We start from the raw sequence: 21,331 nt of genomic DNA on the forward strand, positions 1-21,331 counted from the left end.
CGATTTTTTTATTTTGTTTTTATATAGTCCGAGTCAGCCGGGCAAAGAAAACTGAAGCACAAAGCTAGAAAACAGAAAATACGGATATTTAAAACCGAAAATGGGTCGTATACATGTTGTATACACAAGTATGCACTGATATGCAGGTCCAAAATGAAAAACACAGGGCGGAGACGAAACACATGTGTTTGGAAGCAAGCGATACATGAAAAGAGCTGATATATGCGCTCTTATACACTGATATACAGTCGGTGTATACCAAAAAGGGGATTGGGTTAAAACCCAAAAATTTGTAGCGAAATTGGCCCAAAAAGGGGCCCAATTTCATTCTCTTTTACTCTCCTAATTATTTTGATTATGTCCGACTAACTTCATTTATCTCTAACCTTAATTTATTTTAATTAACTTAATTAGATTTCCCAAAAGAGGAGTTATTTTCTTTGTGTTGATTCATTTTCAATAAATTTCTTTCTTTTGTGTCGATTTATTAATCAAGCAAGTAGTTGGTCAAATTTTATCACTTTAAGTAAGTTGAATCTTTTGTTCAAAAAGGGAAAAATGTTCTTCGGTACTTCTTCACTTAAAACATATTTTATGCATTTTTTAAGATTTTTTTTAAGTTAGACAATTTTCTTGAATAAACTTAAAAACAATTAAAGTGTTTTCCTTTCCTTAGTCTTTTTGTCAGAAAATAATAATAATAATAATTTAACCCAATTTACTCTCTAACCAATTTAAAATGGTTTAAGTTCAAGTTATTATTTTCTAAAATGATTCAATTAAATCTTAATTACTCTAATTTTGTTAAAGTCTTAATTGACCAAGTTGTCGCAATTAAGTTCCACTTTTCTTAAAAATTAATAGTTGCTCTTTGTTTAACTATTTTCTCAAAGTTAATCAAAAAATGTAAAATTATTATATATTTTTTATGTTAAATTATTTTTTTTTAAAATAGTCAAAATTATTTTAGTCAAGTCGCAGGTCAACCGCATGTTAGCGGACACTTCGAATGCTTAAACCCTTCTCGAAGTGTAAATTGAACCCCGAACTCTCTTTGGTATTTTCAAATGATTTTTTCTGTTTAAATCTTTGAAAATTATAAGTTTTCTTAATTTCTTTAAAAAATTAAGTGGCGACTCTTTTCTAAGTATTCTTCTCCAATTGTTTTATACTTAGAATATTTCAAAAAAAAAAGTGATTTTTCTAAAGATAGGACAATTACGACACAACAGCTATTAGCTATTTATAACTTAGCTTAAATCAATGTAATATGGTTTGTTATAATTATATTGTATTTCAAGTATTATTATTTTTTTGGCTGCAAAGCTAGTATCGTTACAATAACTTCAAAATGTTGTTAAACGGATGATTAGTTATGAAATTTTGTTGTGGCAATAAGTATATAACTATTGAGCCAATTATTGCTTCAATTTGTATAACATGAAGCAAAAATATCTATTTAGCTATAATATTTTGTTTAAGGTGATTTTAGATCATTCAAAACTCATTACTTGTTATACATTATGTAATTACTAATTAAATATTTATCATCCAGTAATTTTTTTTCATGCTAGACATATAAAGAGTGATGTGATTTAATAAGATTTAGATTTTAGGTTTAAATGTTGGTAATTCGCGATTAAAAATATGACATTTGAAATAAATCTCATTATATTTTTGACATTTATATCAAATGTCATTATTTTAATGACATTTTGTCTCAAATGTCGCCCTTTTTATGACATTTGTTATCAAATGTCATTGTTTTGGTGACACTTGTATCAAATGTCGTTATTTTTATGACAATTTTTCATAAATGTCAGAAATTTCCTTTTTTCCGACATTTATATCAAATATCACTAAATAAATGTCGTCGTATCTCTACTTTCTTGTAGTGGAATAATCATTCAAAGAATAATGATAACCTTTGAATTGAAGGGCGGCAGTGAGCCTGGCATACCATTGACGAGAGGCCTGTTTTAACCCATAAAGAGACTTATTGAGTTTACAAACTATATTAGAACCAGAGACCTGTAAACTAGTAGGGATCCTCATATATACTTCATTTTGTAAATTGTCATGGAGGAAAGCATTGTTGACGTCCAGTTGGAATAAATCCCAACCCTTTTTAATAGCAGCAACTAGTAGACATCTCACAGTGGTCATCTTGACCATAGGAGAAAACGTCTCTGTATAATTAATGTCTGCCCTCTAAACATCACCCCGAATTACTAGACGAGCCTTATACCTTTCAATTGAACCATCTGCTTAATATTTTACTTTATAAACCCATTTAGAAGGTAATGCTCGTTTTCCGAGTGGTAAAGAAACCAAATCCAAAGTGTGAGTGAGTTGCAAAGCTTCAAATTCCTTTGCCATAGCATCCTGCCAACAAAGTTGTAAAGAAGCTTTCGAAAAGGAAGTAGGTTTGAGAATATGAGCAACAGAGTTGAAAAAAGATTGATTGGAGAGAGATAAGGCAGAAAAAAGGAAAATAGAGGGAGTAAGAGAAGCTGCAAAGTAGGTAGAAGTAACATTAGTGAAAGACAGAATTACACATATAATCGATGAGACGAATAAGAGGGTGAGAAATCCTAGAGGAATGTCGAATGGGAGGAGGAGAAGGAAGGAAGGAATGAAGTGATGGTAGGAGATAGAGGAGAAGGAGAAGGAGAAGAAGAGGAAATAGGAACTGCGGAAGGAGAAGACATGGGAGGAGGAGCAGGAGATGTATTAGATTGAATGAGATTAATATCTGGATGTATAGGAGGAGGAGAATGAAAGAAAGAAGTAGTAACCAGAGATGAGGAAGAAATAGAAGAAAACAAATGAGAGAAAGGAAAGAATGATTCATGAAACTTGATATCCCTGGAGATAAAAATTCTTTTAGTAGTAAGATCTAAAAGTTTGTACCCTTTTTTATTGAAAGGATACCCAATGAAAACACACTAGGAAGCTTTAGGGTCAAGTTTGGATCTGAAATGAGGTAAGGTACTAGCATAACAAAGGCAACCAAACGATTTAAGAAGATGATAGGTGGTGACTGAAAAATTATCTCATAGGGTGACTTGAAAATGAGGACCCTTGAAGGAAATTGGTTGATTAAATAAGTGTCTGTTAAAAGACATTCCCCCCAATAAGATAAAGGAAGATGAGACTGAAAAAGTAAAGCCCGACAAGTTTCCAAAAGGTGTCTATGCTTTCATTTAATGACTCTATTTTGTTGTGGTGTGGAGACACATGTTGTTTGGTGAATTATTCCATGAGAAGAGAGGAAATTAGAATTGGACAAGCTGTAGCCTAGTTCTTTGGCATTATCAGATATGATAATTTTAACTTTCTTCTGAATTTGCCTTTCAACAAGAGTGAGAAATTGTTTGAGAACATGGAAAACGTTACTCTTGGTTTTAAGTAAATAGGACCAAGTTCCCGTACTATAAACATCCACAATGGTTAGAAAGTATCTAAAACCATCATGTGTAGGAACTTTGTAGAGACCCCAAGTTTCCACATGAATCAAGTCAAAAATAGCATGAGTGGAAATAGTGCTAGAAGTAAAAGGCAATTTAGATTGTTTAGCTTGGGCACAAACATCACACGAAAAAGGTAAAGTAGTTAATGAAAAAGTGGAAGTGGAAATATTCTTCATATTAGAAAGAGGCAAATGTCCTAATCGTTGATGTCATAGGCTTACATTGTCATTGTTAATAGTAGAGGAAACAGAAACGCCTAAACCATGAGAAGGAAAATTACAAACAGATTTAGACAAAGAACTACTAGCTGAAACAGGACAAGGTGAGAGTGGAACCAAGCTGGACTGGATAGGTGTTGATTTGAAAACGTAAAGGCCATCGTGAACTTCACTAAGAACCAGTGGGCTCTTCATAGAAGGGCCCCGAAAAACAGCACCAGAAGAAGAGAAAGTTAGCATGCATTGAAATTGAGAGGTTAATTTGTGAACAGAAAGAAGATTGAACTTAAAATCAGGAACAAAAAGAACATTATCCAACACAAGATTAGGTAGAATATGAACACTCCCTTTATGTGTTACTTTGAGTTTGTGAGAATTTGGCAGATTAACATACAAAACAGTAGGTAGATGAGTTACATTAGACAAGAGTGAATAATCAAAAGTCATGTGGTCGGATGCCCCTGAATCAAGTATCCAAGAATCAGAAGTAAGGTGAGAAGAAAAAGAGAAGAAACTAGGATTAAAATGAGGCGTAAAAATATCAGCACAATTGGCAGATGCATTGACATCAGGAGATTGATCACCTTGCACATTAGTAGTGTCATGAGCAACAAACTTGTCTTTCTTAGGCTTGGTAAACTTAAAATTAGGAGAAAAACCAATCAACCTATAATATTTGGAAGCCTCATGATTGGTCAGCTTGCAGTGAGTGCAAAAGAGTCCAGTTTTGGGTTTGTCAAACTGAGTCTTGAACCTCCCATCCTACTTTCCTGAATTTTTTTTAGTATTGTTGAACCTCTGATTATGTCCAAATTGCTGATGTGATACCGAGAAAGCGTCATGAGAAGGTCTAGATTCCATATGCACTTCTCTTTGCTTTACATCTTGAATTAGTAAAGAGTAGGCCTAACTGACTGAAGGTAGAGGATCCATCATAATGATACTACTATTAACGCTTGAGTAGGAGCTATTGAGTCCCATGAGGAACTGAATCAACCTCCCATCCTAATGGGATTTGATGGTTTTTATTTTGCCTCCACAAATACATGTACAAGAACAATGATCGAGAGTAATGAAAGCATCAAGCTCATCCTAGAGTTTCTTAATTCTAGTAAAATAACCTGCTATATCAGTGTTACCTTGTACTGAATAAGAGAGTTCCTTTTGAAGTTGATATAGTTGTGCACCATTGCATTGTCCAAATCTAGCTGATAGATCTTTCCAAATTTCTTTTGTAGTTCTGGAGTAGAGGATGGATTCAACAATGTCCTTGGAAAGAGAGTTGAGGATCCATGAAATGACCAGGTCATTACATCTAGCCCAAGACATATGAGTAGGATTGGAAGGCAGAGGCTCAGCTAGACTGCTATCGATCAGTCTAAGTTTGTTTTTGGCTGACAAGGCAATGACAAGAGCACGACTCCAGCCAGCATAACCCATACCATCGAAAGAAGAATTAACCAAGAGCATTCTAGGGGAATTAGAAGGATGAATATAGAAGGGACTTGCAGAGTCAATGAGAGTGCTGGACTGAGAGCCTGGCTGGACTTCTGATGAAGAAGAAGTATCAACCATTGCAAGGAGAAGAGAAAAACAAGATTAGATGAAAAAGTGAGAGGGAAGAAACGGAGAAGAAAGCACTTATGGCTCTGATACCATGTAGGAAAACAGAGTATTTGGGAAATTTTTCTCTTGTGTATTCATCGCTGTACAAAACGATATAAATATATATATACTAGCTAAAAGAAGCAGAAAGAAAGTTCTACCCTAACTATTTCACAATTGTCCCTTTTCCTATTGGCTGTGATAATAACAAACTTTTATTCTCTAGAGATATTTACAAAATCTGGATAAGAGAAAATATAAGATGGTCTGAGGAGGAAAATTCTGAATGTGGCCCATATCTTTAATTCCAAAACGAATGTCCATAAACTTGGGCCCAAACGTTATCTCAAGAACTCGAAGTAGTTGATGCATCTTTGGATTTCTTCTTCACATGTGAGAATGGAGAATCTTGTTCAACATTATATTCAAAGGTGATACAGTAAATTACCATTCTATTTATAGTTTCTTAAGAAGTGTGCAAAGTCAGCAATGGACAAGTATTGTTGGATAGAGAGCATATATATATTTTGACATTCATACCCTATTTGTTACCCTTAATTATTTAAAATGTTAATCTCTCTTCAATCTTCTAGTTTTAGTTATGACGACAAGTAAAGTGGTTTGAGGAGAGTAAAAAAGATTTATTAATCTTGTGATATTAAACTAATTAAAAATGTATAGAATGTATCAAAATGCCCTTTAATTTAATCTTGTGGTCTTAAATATATTATGCGGAAAACTGAAATTAAAAAATTGTCAAAAAAAGAAGAAGATATATCTTCTTTATGAAACAGACCTAAAAAAGGAGAAAAAGAATGAAACCAATGGATGGAGTGCTATATAATTGTTAGAATGGGTAAAAATTGCACATTGATTGGGGAATGGACCAGTGATAGGGTTGAGTTAGACTCATGTGTCATATCTTTATAATATGCCTCTAGACTTTGATTTTTGTCTTTTTAAAATGGAAAAGATATGTCATGGAATTAAGAGATGTAACTCTTGAGAATATTTTGCGGAATAATCAGAAAACTATAACTATTTTACAACAACGATAGGGAAATACAACATAAAATAATAAATAAGTAAATAATGAAATATACATCTCATTCTTCTATTGGAAAAACAAAATCAACTAACAAAAGCAAACACTTTTGAAATAACGATATCGATGAGGCGAGTGTTCTCGAAGAGAAAAACGTGATAAAAAAAGTGTGAAGAGAATTCAAAACTGGAGATGTTACTTCGAGAACATCGTGATAAAAAAAAGTGTGAAGAGAATTCGAAACTCGAGATGTTAGAAGGTGCAAAATCAATGGATGGAGGAGCTGCTACAATTGCTTCATCATATCACTTCGCCTCAGATCTACCAATCAGGTTGCAACACAAGGAAAAAAAAACAAGAAATAAATACAAATTCTATATATATGTCTTCGAAACCTTTTGTCCAATGGACTAGAAAAGAATAGAATCTAGTTACTTACCCTAATTATCCAAAACTCTAAGCAATTCAAACATTATCTTATTTTCGAGATTATAATTCAAGAATTAGTCCTAGCACAACGTGTAATTTGAGTGCAACCACGACGATAAGGATTAACTCGTTGGTTTGCATGACAATTATAATAAGAAGCACCTCGTACATTACAAGGAACATTGTTCCTCGACATTGCCCCATAGCTAACATAACCATTTCTTCCTCCTCGATACCATTTTTCTAGCATGCTTGGATTGACTTTTCATTTTTAACTTATAAGTTAAAAGTCATATGTTAGAAATTCTAACTTATTCAGATTTCGAGCATGTTTGGATTGACTTTTCATTTGTAACTTATAAGTCAAAAGTCATATGTTAGTAATTCCAACGTATGCCTTGTTTTTAGCATTTTAGCTTAAACTAAATGCTTATAAGCACTATTTAAACTTATCCAAGCACTCTAAAAATGTTTTAAAACTATTTTAGCTTTAAAGCGTTTAAAATGAACCAATCCAAACAAGATATAATAATAATGGAAGAGAGTTAGGAATGAGATTTTAGAAACAAAATGGGAGAAAATTATTACAGAATAACTTTTCTACCTTACACTAAATAAGTTCCGTATATACTTTATCTTTTGCATACTTCACTTATAGAATCACATCGCAGTGATTATGTTGTGTTGTTTACTAAATTCTAAATTTAATTGGTACTGTGATAATAAAAAAATATTTGACAGAAACTCACTTTGAAAAGCTTTGTAGTCTGTTATTTTTGGTCTATTTCAACAATCTAATGCAACTTTTTGAGATGATTTTTCTCTGTTTTTATGTTGCAAATTTTGGCCTTTTTTTTTTTTTTTTTTTTTTTGTGTGTGTGTTTCTAATTGATTTTTTTATTTGTTTAGATTAGATTTAATAATCAGAATTTGATAGAAATTAAAAGTGTTCACATTTAATAAATTTTAAAAATTAAAATTGCTCATTTAATTTTTAGGAAACTATTTTAAATCTACTTTCATAAATAAGTAAGGCTATCTCCAATCCAACACTATATTTTACACTATTATAGTGTGTGAATAGTATCAACCGAAATTTGTGTGACATTATTCATCAAAATCAAATCACCTTTTTATAAATTTTTTAAAAATTATGTAACACTTTTCATTTAACATATTGTAAATTATATTATTTTATTTTTTAATTAAGTCCCTAATATACCTAATTATTTTTATCTAATATCTTTATATAAATTCTAAATTTTAATTTTGAAAGTTATATATTTATGTAAAAATTAAAATAACTTTTTATCATAATGTAACATTTATTTAATTGTGTTTCATCAATAATTTTACTTTTATTTTTATTATTCGTCAATATGTATATTTTATAATATTTGTTAGCAATTTATATTATTTAAAAAATTATAATATAAAATTATTTTATATCAATTAATTAAATAAGAAAAGAATACGAAGTATGTAGGGTGAATATGTGGGGAAAAAAAGAAAGATTTGTTTTGTGAAATAAAAAATAATAAATGAAACTAAAAAAGAAGAAAAAGAAAAGAAGTGGAAAAACACGCACACATTTATTATATGCACATAAATATTTGGTCCTACATAGTGGGGGTTTACCTAGTGCACACTCACCACAGAGTGCTCAATCCAAGGGTAGAGGTTGTAGCACTGCGGGTTATATTTGGTCCTGTGTGAAAATACAGTTACATAATTACATGATGGAAATCAAAATGTACTTGTAAAGTTCTGTGAATCTATGTTTATATCATAAAGATCTTGAAGAAGCCTATTTGCGCTTTCATCTTTACCAGGGATAGACCCTGAGGAATTATTCCAAGGTGCATTCATACTTTGTCCTTGACTGTCCTGAGAGTATGTTGATACTTGTGTTATTTCACTGTCATGTGAAAGTTTCTCAAATGATTTATATCTCATTTCGTCGTTTGAAGATGTAGTTCGCTTGATTATTGGTGCTTGCAACGGAACTTTTCCTTCGAGCATACTCACAACAGAAGACATGGATGGTCGGAGAGTAGGCGAGAGATTCGTGCACAAAAGAGAAAGATTTATCATTCGCATTGCCTCTTTTTTGGAGTAATTGGAACAGAGACGTGGATCCACTAGTTCTAACAGATTTCCCTGTTCTTGTAGGACGTAAGCCTAAAACATACAAAGCAAGATGAAATTGGAGAAAAGAAAAACTAAATACGCAAAGAATGTGAGCAGAACTAATGAAACAACTCTGATTCTGATATTTTCTTTGGAGGTATCATAGCAAATACTCCCTTCGTTTCACTTTGTTTGTCTGGTTTTAATTTAAACTAAATATATGTAGAATGTACCAAAATACCCTTAAATCTTGTGGTTTTAAATATGTCACGTGGAAAGTTAGAATAAAGAGTTTGCAAAAAAGCAAAGAGACCTTTTGAAACAAACAAAAATAAACTAAAGTAAGACAAACAAATTGAAACTGATGGAGTATATATTTGCACAAAACACTAACAAGAGAAGCTTTTTGTGGCTTATAATCCAAGTGGGCAATTAAATTAAACATGTACATGCAAGACTTATAATACATGATGTTGCAGCAGTTTTTAAAGATATTAGTATTTGGGAATAATGACAGTTGAGTAAAAAGATAGTTTACCCAGTCAAGAAGGTAAACAAATTCCTCTTTTGGCCTGTAACTTGTGTTGCTTTTCCCACTGACAATCTCCAAAGCAACAACTCCGAAGCTATAAACATCAGCTTTATCTGTCAAGTAACCTCTCGTTGCATACTCTGGAGCCATATAACCTCTTCAAAAGAGGAAAAAGAAATGTAAGATACTTCAAACTGACCGTGTTAATGTATGACGAACAAATTCAAATGGGCAGAACTGTTACTCTCTCATCATAACATGATAGTACAGAGACAGTTATGATAAGAAGGCTCACACTGTTCCAGCAATTCGGGTGCTAATATGAGTGTTCTCTTCTTCATCTAATTTAGCCAATCCAAAATCTGAAATCTTAGCGTTCAGATCCTTATCAAGAAGCACATTGGTACACTTAATATCTCTGTGGACGATTTTCAACCTTGATTCTTCATGAAGGTAAGCTAACCCTTTTGCTATTCCTGAGCATATCCTTTTTCTGGTTGCCCAGTCAAGGTTCAACCTCTGGTCGTCACGGCCTAAGAAAGGAGAATTAGAGGAGTATTAAGCATAAAATTATCACTGCATGATTAATGATTTTCAAAATGTTGTTGCAAAGCATTACCAAAGAGAGCTCGTGCAAGACAGTTATTTTCCATGTATTCGTATATCACCAGTAACTGGTTCCCTTCTATGCAACAACCGTGGAGCTTGACAAGGTTTGGGTGTTGTAGAGCTGAAATCATGCCTATCTCATTAACAAATTCACGATTTCCTTGCTTTGACTTGGAAGAGAGCTGCTTAACAGCTATGACTGCCCCATCGGTGAGGACACCCTACAGACAGCAGGATTAATTTACAACGATCATATTACAGACAGAAGGATAACCAGTAGGAAACATCACCACAGAACCGCAAGCTGTCCTTACGCAAACTCAGTACGGATAGATATAGGTAGAGAATTAATACCTTGTAAACTGGTCCAAACCCTCCTTCACCAATTTTGTTGGCAGGATCAAAGTTATTTGTAGCAGCTTTAATTTGTCTAAGTCTAAAATGACCTGTTTGTAAATCAAGGGCTCTGAGTTCTGTAAACGAGAATAATATCAACGTCAGTATATATAGATCTTCTAAAACATCTGTATGATGAACAACAATTTTTAAAAGAATAAACATCTGTATGATATGTCATGAACATTTTGTTGTGTGCTGACTATCTATGATATGTCATGATGTCTAACTGCCAACAGAACAATCATCTATGATAATTATTTGTATGTTGCAGCTAGAAATCTCGTACATAATTCTGATTATCACAACAGAAGTATCGCCATATCAAATGTAGAGAGTGAATAAATTCTTTGAGGTATGTGTTACCTAATTCTTCTTGATTAATTTTCCCTCCAAAAATGCCTTTCTTCCACAGAGAAAATAAAACTATCAGAACCACCACAATTGAAGCGAGTACAATGCCAATAACAGCTCCGACAGGTAACCTGCGACCTATTTTGAAGTCTGCAAGAAGAAAATGGGATTTTCTTAAGATAAGATTGTGGGAAGATAAGTGTAAAGTCTATAGGCAGAGATATACGGACTTGGTGTCACTGAGATAGCTGAAATCAGAGGTCCATATACACCTCTGTCTGGAATAGCGTTAGTCCCCTTTCCGGTCCAATACAAGTGAATCTCCAGAGTGCTACTAACAGTAATATCATCAAAGTCCTTGATAATGACTTCTCCAACACCGTTAGCTTCCTCCATGATATTGAAATCCTTCAAAACTACTCTCCCCTGTGTAAGAAATCAAAATATACCACATTATCTCCAACAAATTGGTACCTTCAATCTTAAATCAGAAAGTTGCCAATCATATCAGAACTCAGTATATCAACATTACATATTTATTATTTACAAAAGAAGTTAGGCCTCAAACTTACTTGAATTGCTACATCAAATATCCGCCTTCCAAGGCTGCTATATGTTGAGTCATTAGAAAACATTATTTCAGCAAAGTGAAGCCGCACTCTGTAGCTACCTCCTAGTAGGCAAAGCCCATAATATTTGAGAGAATTAGGGGCAAGGCGTGCTGTGTTGTAAAAGTCGGGACCGGATATGTTCAGTAAAAATCTATTTGTTGCAATATAACTAACATTTGCAAGACCCACGTACACTCCCGAACTACTGAATGCCCATCTATCAGAGGATGAAAAAAAATATGATGGACCCCTATAGGTCAAGTCTGCCTCATAATCATTTCCCTCAAATGTAATTCTACCTCCTCCACAGTTTATGAATAGGGAATGATCTGCAATTGACATAAAGAACGTAACATGAGTAAGAGTTGTGAAATTATCTCTCAACTCCAAAGTTATGCTTTAGTACTTAAAAAGTCCACAGGATGCCACTCCAAGAGTTGGTTCAGTGGTAAATGATCCAGACATAACCCCTGAGGTCCTTTTATAGGCTGTAACTCTTACATTTCGCTTCTGTGGGACAACTGAGGGGTTTCATGGAACACCAGGAATCCCTGCAATTTCGAATAGATTAAGCCACATAATTATAGACAGTAGACAGAAAGCATCAAACAAACTAGCACCTGATGCATAAGACAACATTTAGGACTTACGTGTTGTTGAACGTGTTCATTGTATCTGAATAGCTGGCGGCTAAGTTTCTGTTTGAAGAAAGAAGGTTTGTAAGTTATGTAGTTAAATGACCGAATTCTTACTAATAAAAATAGAATAATACACGGATGTAGGTTCCCAAACAAAGAAGTACAATGCTCACATAGCAGAGGGTTGGCATCCTTCATTAGATATATGGGTGAAATTGTTGTATGATATATCACTGCAAAAAAAAATTTATAGTTGCCATGCACTTAGAAGACACCAAATTCTTGTAAACGCGTCCTTTCAGCAATCAAAATGTTTTGGGGAAAAAACTGTTAAACTTTGAAGTGTGCCGGAATGATAATAACCAAAGTTTACTACTTAGATGAGGAAAACGGAACAAATTGAGCAAATACCAACATGTTCTTATCACTACTAACCACCCAGCTGGGAATTGCTCCGCTTAATGCGTTGTTACCAAGAAACCTACATCACAGATAAAACTTTTGCTTCTCGTTACTGAAAGAAAACTTTGAGGAAAAAAAAAATATTACAAGATTTATGCTTCAACTTGTAAAGGTTTCACTTCAAGGTACCTACATGTAATCAAAGTCCAACTGCCTAAATGTATCTAGGATTGGACCATTCAACATGTTGTTGCTCAGGTCCCTGCAAGTAAATAACTCTTATCAGAAGCAGGCAGGATAAGCATCACCAGATAGCAAAGCAAACCACTGTGAATCCTTCGTCTTATGAATATATATAGAAATCATCTTATTTGTTCTGACTAGATAAATCAACAAATCATGTATATATAACAACCTCTAAGTCTAATGTTACACTTGGTAGTCCTATTCACAATTAGATAGAAGAGAAATACAAGCTGAGAAATATCGTATAAGTTCCAACTTCTGAAGAAAAGGTAGTCACACAAGAATATTTATACACCAATTATCATCATAGCTGAGAAACATCAAAATATATGTCATCTCTGAATACATCTCACCTGGACTTCTATGTTCTAGTACTCTTAACAACAACAACATACCCTGTGAAATCCCACAAGTGAGGTCTGGGGAGAGTAGAATGTACGCAGACCTTACCACTACCTCGTGAAGGTAGAGAGACTGTTTTCGAAAGACCCTTGGCTGAAGTGCAACAAATCCCGGTATAAAGAAGAAGGAGACAATGAAGAGAATATAGCAAATAACAACGAAACAGTGCAAACGTCTACCAGAGAGGAGCCGAAACAACAATAAATCATGTGATAGTCGAAACATCATAAACAACATACTAGGATAGATTATTAAAATAATAATAATAGACAATGATGAAAATAGAAAAACAAGAACTACAATAATACAACTAACACCACTGCAAACACTAGTCACCTTAAGCAAGACAACACTACACTACACTACCTACTAACCGTCTACCCTAATACATGTCCTCCACTCCCCCTTATCTAGGGTCATATCCTCGGTAGCCTGAAGTTGGGTCATATCCTTTCTTATCACCTCTCCCCAATATTTCTTTGGCCTACCTCTGCCTCTCCTCATACCCTCTATCACCAACCTCTCACACCTACTCATTGGTGCGTCTATGCATCTCCTCCTCACATGTCCAAACCATCTCAGTCTCGCTTCCCTCATCTTGTCCACCATGGAAGTATACTGAGTAAGTGTTGAAAGAAGATGCTTTATTAATGATCATAAAAAAGTATTAAATAGAATTACAGAGAGTATAAGAAGACTCCTAAACAAACACTAATAACGTAATCTAAATAAACAATGACCGCTTTATTAATGATCATAAAAAGGTATTAAATAGAATTACAGAGAGTATAAGAAGACTCCTAAACAAACACTAATAACATCATCTAAATAAACAATGACCGCTGACCTAATTAATGCAGTATCCTAAATAAACTGAACTAACAGTAGCTAACAGGGCTGAGCGTTCTGTGCCAATAGGAAGCCACTCCCACCTTATCCCGGATTTCCTCATTTCTAAACTTATCGCTCCTAGTATGACCACACATCCACCTCAACATCCTCATCTCCACAACATGCATCTTTTGGCCATGGGAGTTCTTGACTAGCCAACACTCAGTCCCAAGCAACAATGTCGGATGGACCACCACTCTATAAAACTTACCTTGGAGTTTTTGCGGTACCTTTTTATCACACAAGACTCTAGATACAATCCTCCACACTTCATCCACGCTGCACCAATATGGTGTGTGATATCATCGTTGATGTCTTCATTTCCCTGAATTATAGATTTATGATACTTGAATCTATATCTCTTGGGGATATTCAATGTGTCAAGCCTCACTTCCATGCCTACCTCATGCATAGCATCATTGAATTTGCACTCCACATATTATGTCTTAGTTCGGCTCAACCTGAACCCTTTAACCTCCAAAGTATGTCTCCACACCTCTAACTTATCATTAACACGATTGCGTGACTCATCAATCAGTATTATGTTATCCACAGATAACATACCCCACGGCACCTCATCTTGAATGTCTCGCATCAATACCTCCATCACTGAGGCAAATGGAAACGGACTAAGAGTTGACCCCTGGTGCAATCCCATCTCCACAGGGAAGTGCTCCGAGTCTCTTCTCACCATTCTTACCCACGTTTTAGCTCCTTCGTACATGTACTTTATCACCCTAATGTAAGCCACCAGTACATCTCTCGCCTCCGCACATCGCCACAAGACTTCTCTCGGAACTTTATCGTAGGCCTTTTCAAGGTTAATGAACACCATATGTGAATTCCTCTCGATAAACTAATATATAGAAGAGGCAAAACACAGAACTTGCTGGGAATAAAGTTTCCCTTAAAAGAAGAATGATTAAAAAAATAAAAAGATGACGAACTTACAAAAGTTTCAAAGGCATGGCACCTACATATAGTGGAATAGGACCGAAAATTGAGCAATTTCTCAAAGTCCTGCATCATTAAAGAACCATGAGCATACAACATTATGATGAATAGATGTAATAGCTAAATTTCCAACTACAAGCATATACTACTCACAGCCTTCTCATCTTCGTCAAGCCTGTAAGATTTGGGAATTGCATTTGTTCTCCTCTCAAATCAGATATCCTCCTGAAAACAACAATGCACATGAGAACTCCGCTATAGCCTTCAATTTTCATTTCCAAGAGATTTTCTCTTTTAATCTATTCTTTCTATTATAATAAATAGTAGAAAAGGAGCTTGACAGTGAATTTAACAGTCATTTGACTGTAAAAACGGGTAGTATGAGAGAAGTGTGTACTTACAACATGGTCAGATTTTTCAACTGGGATAGTGTAGGAGGAATAGGTCCCTCCATTGATGTTCCTTGAATGTCTCTGCAAAAAGTTTCATGATATTTGCTATTAAATACAATGTGTGCTACCAATTTTTTGCTTTTTTAAAGTTCAGGGAGAAGAAAATTGCATCAATATTTACAACTACCAGATGCATACTTACAATCTATCCATTTTGGTCCAATTTCCAATAAAATCTGGTATGGTTCCAGATATGCTAGTCCCATCTATCCTACTGCAAACAGACGAAAGAGTTAAGAGAATGAAACCTGTCAAATGCTCTTTTAACATTTTCTTGCTTACAAGTCTGTCATGTTCTTAAGATTGCTGAAGTTCTCAGGTATAGTTCCTGTGAGATTATTGGCAGAAAGAAACCTGCAAAATGATCCATCAATTAACCATGATAACTGAAAAATCACACAACTCATCCTGATTTGATTGGCACTTTTTGCTTATGTTTGATACAATTTGACCAACTTTTGGAGCTAAATTAGACTCTATTAACTCCAGAAACTATATAAAAGTACTATACGTTACAGTTCTTTTCAAATCAAAATGGTGAGAAAAATGCATTTTAGTTTGACTATTGGGAAGCGAAAAGTGCCAAATAATTTGGAACAGAAGTAACTATAAGTAAATAGTAGACGTCGAATATGAGGTTACTACGTCTTACATTATTCTCAAGCGGCTCAAACTACCAAGGTTTGGAGGAAGAGGTCCTTCAAGTAGATTATTTTCCAAATTTCTGAAAATATCCAATTCGTCAATGTGACATCTAATTAGATACACCAAAACTATTTAGAAAGTTAAAGGAAGTATGCAATATCTTCAACTTACAGTTCTTCCAGTGTGAAAATGTCCCCTAACTCCTTGGGAATCGGCCCACTGATACGGTTACCCAAGAGTGACCTATACATATGAGTTTGAACAAAATGTTAGAAGACCAAAAAAAAAAAAAACCTTCTTTGCTGAAAATCTTTTAAAAGATTAAACAGAAAAGAACTTACAAAATAGAGACGCGAAGCTGGCCGTAACTTGAGGGAATCGATCCATTTAAGTAATTACGAGACAGATCTCTGGACATGTAAATATTGATTGAGCCTCCAATTTTGCATATTATGATCCACTTTAAACTTTTAGATTTCACACTTTTTAAGGGCATGGTTTACACAATTCAATAGACTTTGTTTCATATAAAGCAACAAACAATTAACTTGTTACTATTATGATTTTATAAGAAAAAAATTGAATAAAACACATACAGGTTTCTGTAATCAGAAAGGGGAGAAATATATAACTGATACTCACAATTCTCGCAGATGAGTAAGATTTGCAAATTCTGGAGGCAGATTTCCTGTCATATTAAGACCCTTCAATTGGCTGTATCAACAAAAAAGCAGAAGGAATCAAAAAAATTTCTCATTACATGTAAATAGTTGCACTCACCGGATATTTATATCAAATGAATAACTTATCATAGTTAAATAATTTAATGAAATAAAAATGTGTACTAACTAACCATGATAAAGTGATAAAAAATAGTTTAACGAACATGGAAAGCTGAAACTGAAGAAAGTTCAACATGTACCGAAAAGCAAAAACTAGTACGAAATTTAGTTTATGTTAGTCAATTATCAAATGTTGGTTGTGTTGTCACTTTTAATGCAGATTCATGGAAGATTACCAAGGGTAATTTGGTGATAGCATGAGGGAAGAGAGATGGAACTCTGTCTATAACATACACTCAGGATGGCTCCCCAGGTAGCATGTGAACTATCTCAAAAAGCATGGATGGTAAGCAGGTAAAACTATCGCATCTTAGAGTTTCTGGTTGCATTAATTATGTTCATGTGAATGATAATGAGAGATCTAAATTAGATGTGAAGTTCAAAATTTGCACTTTCTTAGGCTATGGTGGTGATAGCTTTGGGTATAGACTCTGGGATTATGACAGTCATAAGGTAATCAGGAGCAAGAATATGATGTACAACAAAAGTGTTCTCAGTTCTGCATAAGAAAAAATTCAAGGGGAAACAGAAACAGATAGAACCGGTGTTTGTTAAACCTGAGGATTATGAGAACAGTGCTGAACAGGATGATGCACATGAGGAGGACAAACAGGAAACAATAGAGGCATCAGTTCCTCCACAACGGTCTATAAGATAGAGGTTTCCTAGCAACAATATTTCAGTCTCTTGATTACTTGTTACTAACAAATGACGGTCAGACTAGCTGTTTTGATGAGAATGCAGGTTGATAGCAAGTTCAAGTGGATTCAGGCCATGGATGAAGAAGTGGACTCACTCCACATAAACCAAACCTGGGACTTGGTCAAATTGCCAAAAGGGAAGAAGGCAATTCAGAATAAATGAGTGTACAGGGTGAAAGTGGAGCATGGCGGCTTAACTACATACAAGGCAAGGTTCATAGTAAAAGGTTTCCAACAGAAGACAGGTATTGATTTCACTGATATTTTTTCCCCTATGGTCAAATTACCTACTATTCGAGTTGTGTTAAGTATTGTTGCGGCAAAAGATTTACATCTAGAGCAGCTAGATGTAAAGACAACCTTTCTCCAAGGAGACCTAGAGGAAGACTTGTATATGCAGCAACCTGAAGGGTACTAGAGGTTGGTAAGGAAAATGAGGTATGCAGACCGAAGAAGAGTCAAGGGTTTGAAACAAGCTCCAAGATAGTGGTACTTGAAGTTTGACAGGTGTAAGATGACTATTGGCTTTACTCGGTGTAATGGTGATCACAGTTTCTTCAAGAAGTTTGTAAATACATTATCTTGCTCTTGTATATGGATGACATTTTAGTGGCAAGTTTTAACATGCATGAGATCATAAAGCTGAAGGAGTAAATGGCTGGTGAATTTTCAATAAAGAATCTTGGTTGTGTGTAGAAGATTTTGGGGCTGAAAAATTGGAAGAGACAAAAGAAATAAGTTGCTGAAGGTGAGATCTTGAAGAGGTTTAACATGGAGGATGTCAAGCCGATGAGAACTCCCTCGGCAGGTCAATTCAAGAAATCTCGCATTAACTTAGCCCAAAATCTGATAAAGAGAAGAACCGAATGGAGAACATACCATATGTATCAACTGCGGGAAGTCTCATGTATGCTATGGTATGTACAAGACCGAATATTTCCCATGTAGTGGGAGTTGTGAGCAGATTCATGTCAAATTCTGGTACAGAACACTGACATGTTGTGAAGTGGATTTTGAGGTACATGTTGGTCACAAAGGGTTTGTCTTTGTTCTACATAGGTGCTACAATCGGGCTACTAGGTTTTGTTGATTCATATATGGTTGGAAATGTAAGAAGAGTACTACAGGCTATGTGTTTACTCTTGGAAGTGCAACAATCAGTTGGAACACAGAGGCAAAATATGTTGCTGCAACAGAAACATGTTTGAGATGGTTTGGTTGATAAAGGAACTAGGGCAAGATAAAGGATGGAATGCAGGTTGCATAGTGACAACAAAGTGTCATTCATTTGGCGAAGAACTCTACATATCATTCAAGGACGAAACACATTGATATCAAGTATCATTTCATTTGGTCACTTATAGAGGAAGGTTCATTCAAGCTGGATATGATTCAAACTGATGAGAATCCTGCAGATATGTTAACCAAATCAGTTACTACTGAGAAGCTGGGGGTATGCTCAACTTCTCTTGGCCTAGCTAACTTATCACCAATTCTATGATGCACGATGCGGAAGATGGTATCAGTCCCAAGTAGAAGAATTGTTAAGTTTGTAGGTCTGACCTCGATTAGGATTAAGATTGGAGGACATCCTAAACACTCTACGATTAGGATTTTTCGCACTCTATATAAACTTGGATTCATTCGTGTATTTGTGATCCTCTTTCAATGAGAAACAATAAGAGTTGGTGACTGACCGTGAGTTTTTTTCCCCTGGAGGATTTCCCACGTAAAATTATGTGTTCTTTCTTTTCGTTATTATTGCTTTCATTATTGTTATCTCATAACACTAAGGACCTATTCATGATTACTCCCTCCATTCCAATTCATGTGGTAAAGTTAAAATATGTATGCAATTTAAGAAATAAAGGAAGATTTTTTAAACTTGTGGTCATAATATATGCTATAAATTATAATATTGGTATAGCTACAAAACTTTTGAAGCTTATATACAGTAGTCAATATTTCATAGCATTTGTTCAGCTATAAAACTTTCTCATTAAGAGTAAAATGTGAAGTTTTAAAGATTAAAGCAGAGCTTACATTGTTACAACATGGCAAACTGAGCTGTTATTGAATGAACAATCACATGTTACGTTGCTGACAATTCTACGATAAGTAGGATCCGTCGTGTTAAGACCCATCCCCTGCATGCAAGAGGCTCGGCTGACATTCCATCTGTTCTGAAGTTTCGATGATATTGTTTCCAGAACTTTTACTGTGACATCAAAGCAATATTAAATCATAATCGTTACAATAAACAGATGTTAGAAATCATAATTGTTGGACTCCAGGAGCAAATTAAACTATTGCATATAGTGATACTTGAGCTGTACAAAGAGGAATTAGCAAAGGATAAATTATGTAGTTACACAACAAGCCAACAACAAAATATGTTACTACTCCTATTTAGCTATGGGCTGTCAAAAGATCTTGTTAGTAGGGATGTTAATGGGGCGGTGTGGGTTGAGCTTAACCTGCTAAATTCTTAATCCGCCCCGCCCCGCATAACAATATTTTTCATTTTCAACCCATCCCACCCTGCCCTGCATAATTTTTTTAATATTTTTTTTTCTAGTTAAGTTTGATACTAAAAATATAATTCATAAAAATAAATTTATTTTTTCATTAAGTTGTATTAATTTAATAAGATAGTGACTTAAAAATTTATTTTTTAGAGGTCAATTGGAAAACATGTAAGAAATTGTATTAGTTTTTATTGAACCATTTCATTTACGATCTTGAATATTTTAGTAGCTTTAAAGAAATTATCTTAATAAATAATGTTCTATCACTCTTATAACATGTAAAAAGTTAAAAATAAATTTGAACCCACATAAAATCACATATACCTACCACCCGCCCCACCCCACATTAGTTTTAAAAAAACCCACTTCAACCCACCCCGCACAACCTTAAAGCTGCCCCGCCCCACCCCGCCACGCATAGCCTTAAACCCACATCGTCCCGCCCCATTGTCATCCCTACTTGTTAGTAACGATAATTCAAGGATGGATTAGCAAGGGAATCGCTAGCTAATTTCACATAATGCATCATATTGGCCATTGGCAATGTTATCAGTTTAAACACAATGCATCCTATTGGCCATTGGTAATAATATGTAGGCGGAATGACCTGGAAGATCCTTATACTTTGCTTAATTTGTAAGTTAGACCCTTATATTTACGATTTTATCAACTGAACCCTTTAACTCAGAAATTCCACGTTTAAAAGCGTGTATTACAGGCACACACCTAGGATAAGAAAGAGGTTTAAAATATATTATTAAAAAACTATACGTGGAATAATATATTATTAGTAAAATGAGAATGCCTATTGTCCAAAATTAAGACGAAGGGTGTGTTTGGTATGAAGGAAAATGTTTTCCAATTTTCTCATGTTTGGTTGGGTTAAATGTTTTGGAAAATGTTTTCCAAATCAACTCATTTTCCTCGAATTTAAGGAAAATGACTTCCCTTCAAAACTTAAGGAAAACATTTTCCAAAACTCTCTTCCAACTTCAAATTACAATTTTTTTTTGTTGAAAAAATCAATTTATTTTGTTCCTACTCTTAAACTAGCCCTCCCAACGAGCCCACCCCCTCTCCCCAAAAAAAATTTAAAGCTTGTTTTTAACTTCAATTTTTTTACCCCACCCTCACCCCTACACCCAGCCCCCTACCACCACCCCCCCTCCAAAAAGAAAATTAAAAGTTGTTTTTAAAAGATATTTTTAATTTTCATTTTTTTACCCCC

At 34.5% G+C, this 21,331-nt stretch overlaps 1 protein-coding gene across 4 annotated transcripts in view; it reads right to left on the bottom strand.

Moving 5' to 3' along the window:
• Positions 1-21,331, bottom strand: part of LOC125862075 (probable LRR receptor-like serine/threonine-protein kinase At1g53430) — a 52,811-nt gene that overhangs the window by 27,438 nt on the left and 4,042 nt on the right. For 2 of the 4 annotated variants that reach the window (XM_049542054.1, XM_049542051.1), the window contains exons 2-24: positions 19,619-19,793; positions 16,675-16,746; positions 16,374-16,442; positions 16,204-16,275; positions 16,040-16,111; positions 15,670-15,741; positions 15,530-15,601; positions 15,337-15,408; positions 15,089-15,160; positions 14,933-15,001; positions 12,636-12,704; positions 12,456-12,521; positions 12,214-12,273; positions 12,053-12,100; positions 11,904-11,953; positions 11,364-11,731; positions 11,022-11,217; positions 10,804-10,941; positions 10,396-10,514; positions 10,052-10,262; positions 9,728-9,965; positions 9,439-9,589; positions 8,453-8,951 (exon numbers count right to left, since the gene is read on the bottom strand). The exons of 1 other annotated variant lie outside the window; for it this stretch is intronic. In XM_049542054.1, coding sequence (XP_049398011.1) covers positions 8,517-8,951; positions 9,439-9,589; positions 9,728-9,965; positions 10,052-10,262; positions 10,396-10,514; positions 10,804-10,941; positions 11,022-11,217; positions 11,364-11,731; positions 11,904-11,953; positions 12,053-12,100; positions 12,214-12,273; positions 12,456-12,521; positions 12,636-12,704; positions 14,933-15,001; positions 15,089-15,160; positions 15,337-15,408; positions 15,530-15,601; positions 15,670-15,741; positions 16,040-16,111; positions 16,204-16,275; positions 16,374-16,442; positions 16,675-16,746; positions 19,619-19,728 — 2,901 coding nt within the window. In that variant the 5' untranslated portion in view covers positions 19,729-19,793 and the 3' untranslated portion in view covers positions 8,453-8,516. Of the gene's footprint in view, positions 1-8,452; positions 8,952-9,438; positions 9,590-9,727; positions 9,966-10,051; positions 10,263-10,395; positions 10,515-10,803; positions 10,942-11,021; positions 11,218-11,363; positions 11,732-11,903; positions 11,954-12,052; positions 12,101-12,213; positions 12,274-12,455; positions 12,522-12,635; positions 12,705-14,932; positions 15,002-15,088; positions 15,161-15,336; positions 15,409-15,529; positions 15,602-15,669; positions 15,742-16,039; positions 16,112-16,203; positions 16,276-16,373; positions 16,443-16,674; positions 16,747-19,618; positions 19,794-21,331 lie in introns of those variants that run through there. One more of the 4 variants, XM_049542053.1, reaches the window with a different exon arrangement.

This window comes from Solanum stenotomum, chromosome 4 (genome assembly GCF_019186545.1).
Source record: "Solanum stenotomum isolate F172 chromosome 4, ASM1918654v1, whole genome shotgun sequence".
Classification (NCBI taxonomy): domain Eukaryota; kingdom Viridiplantae; phylum Streptophyta; class Magnoliopsida; order Solanales; family Solanaceae; genus Solanum; species Solanum stenotomum.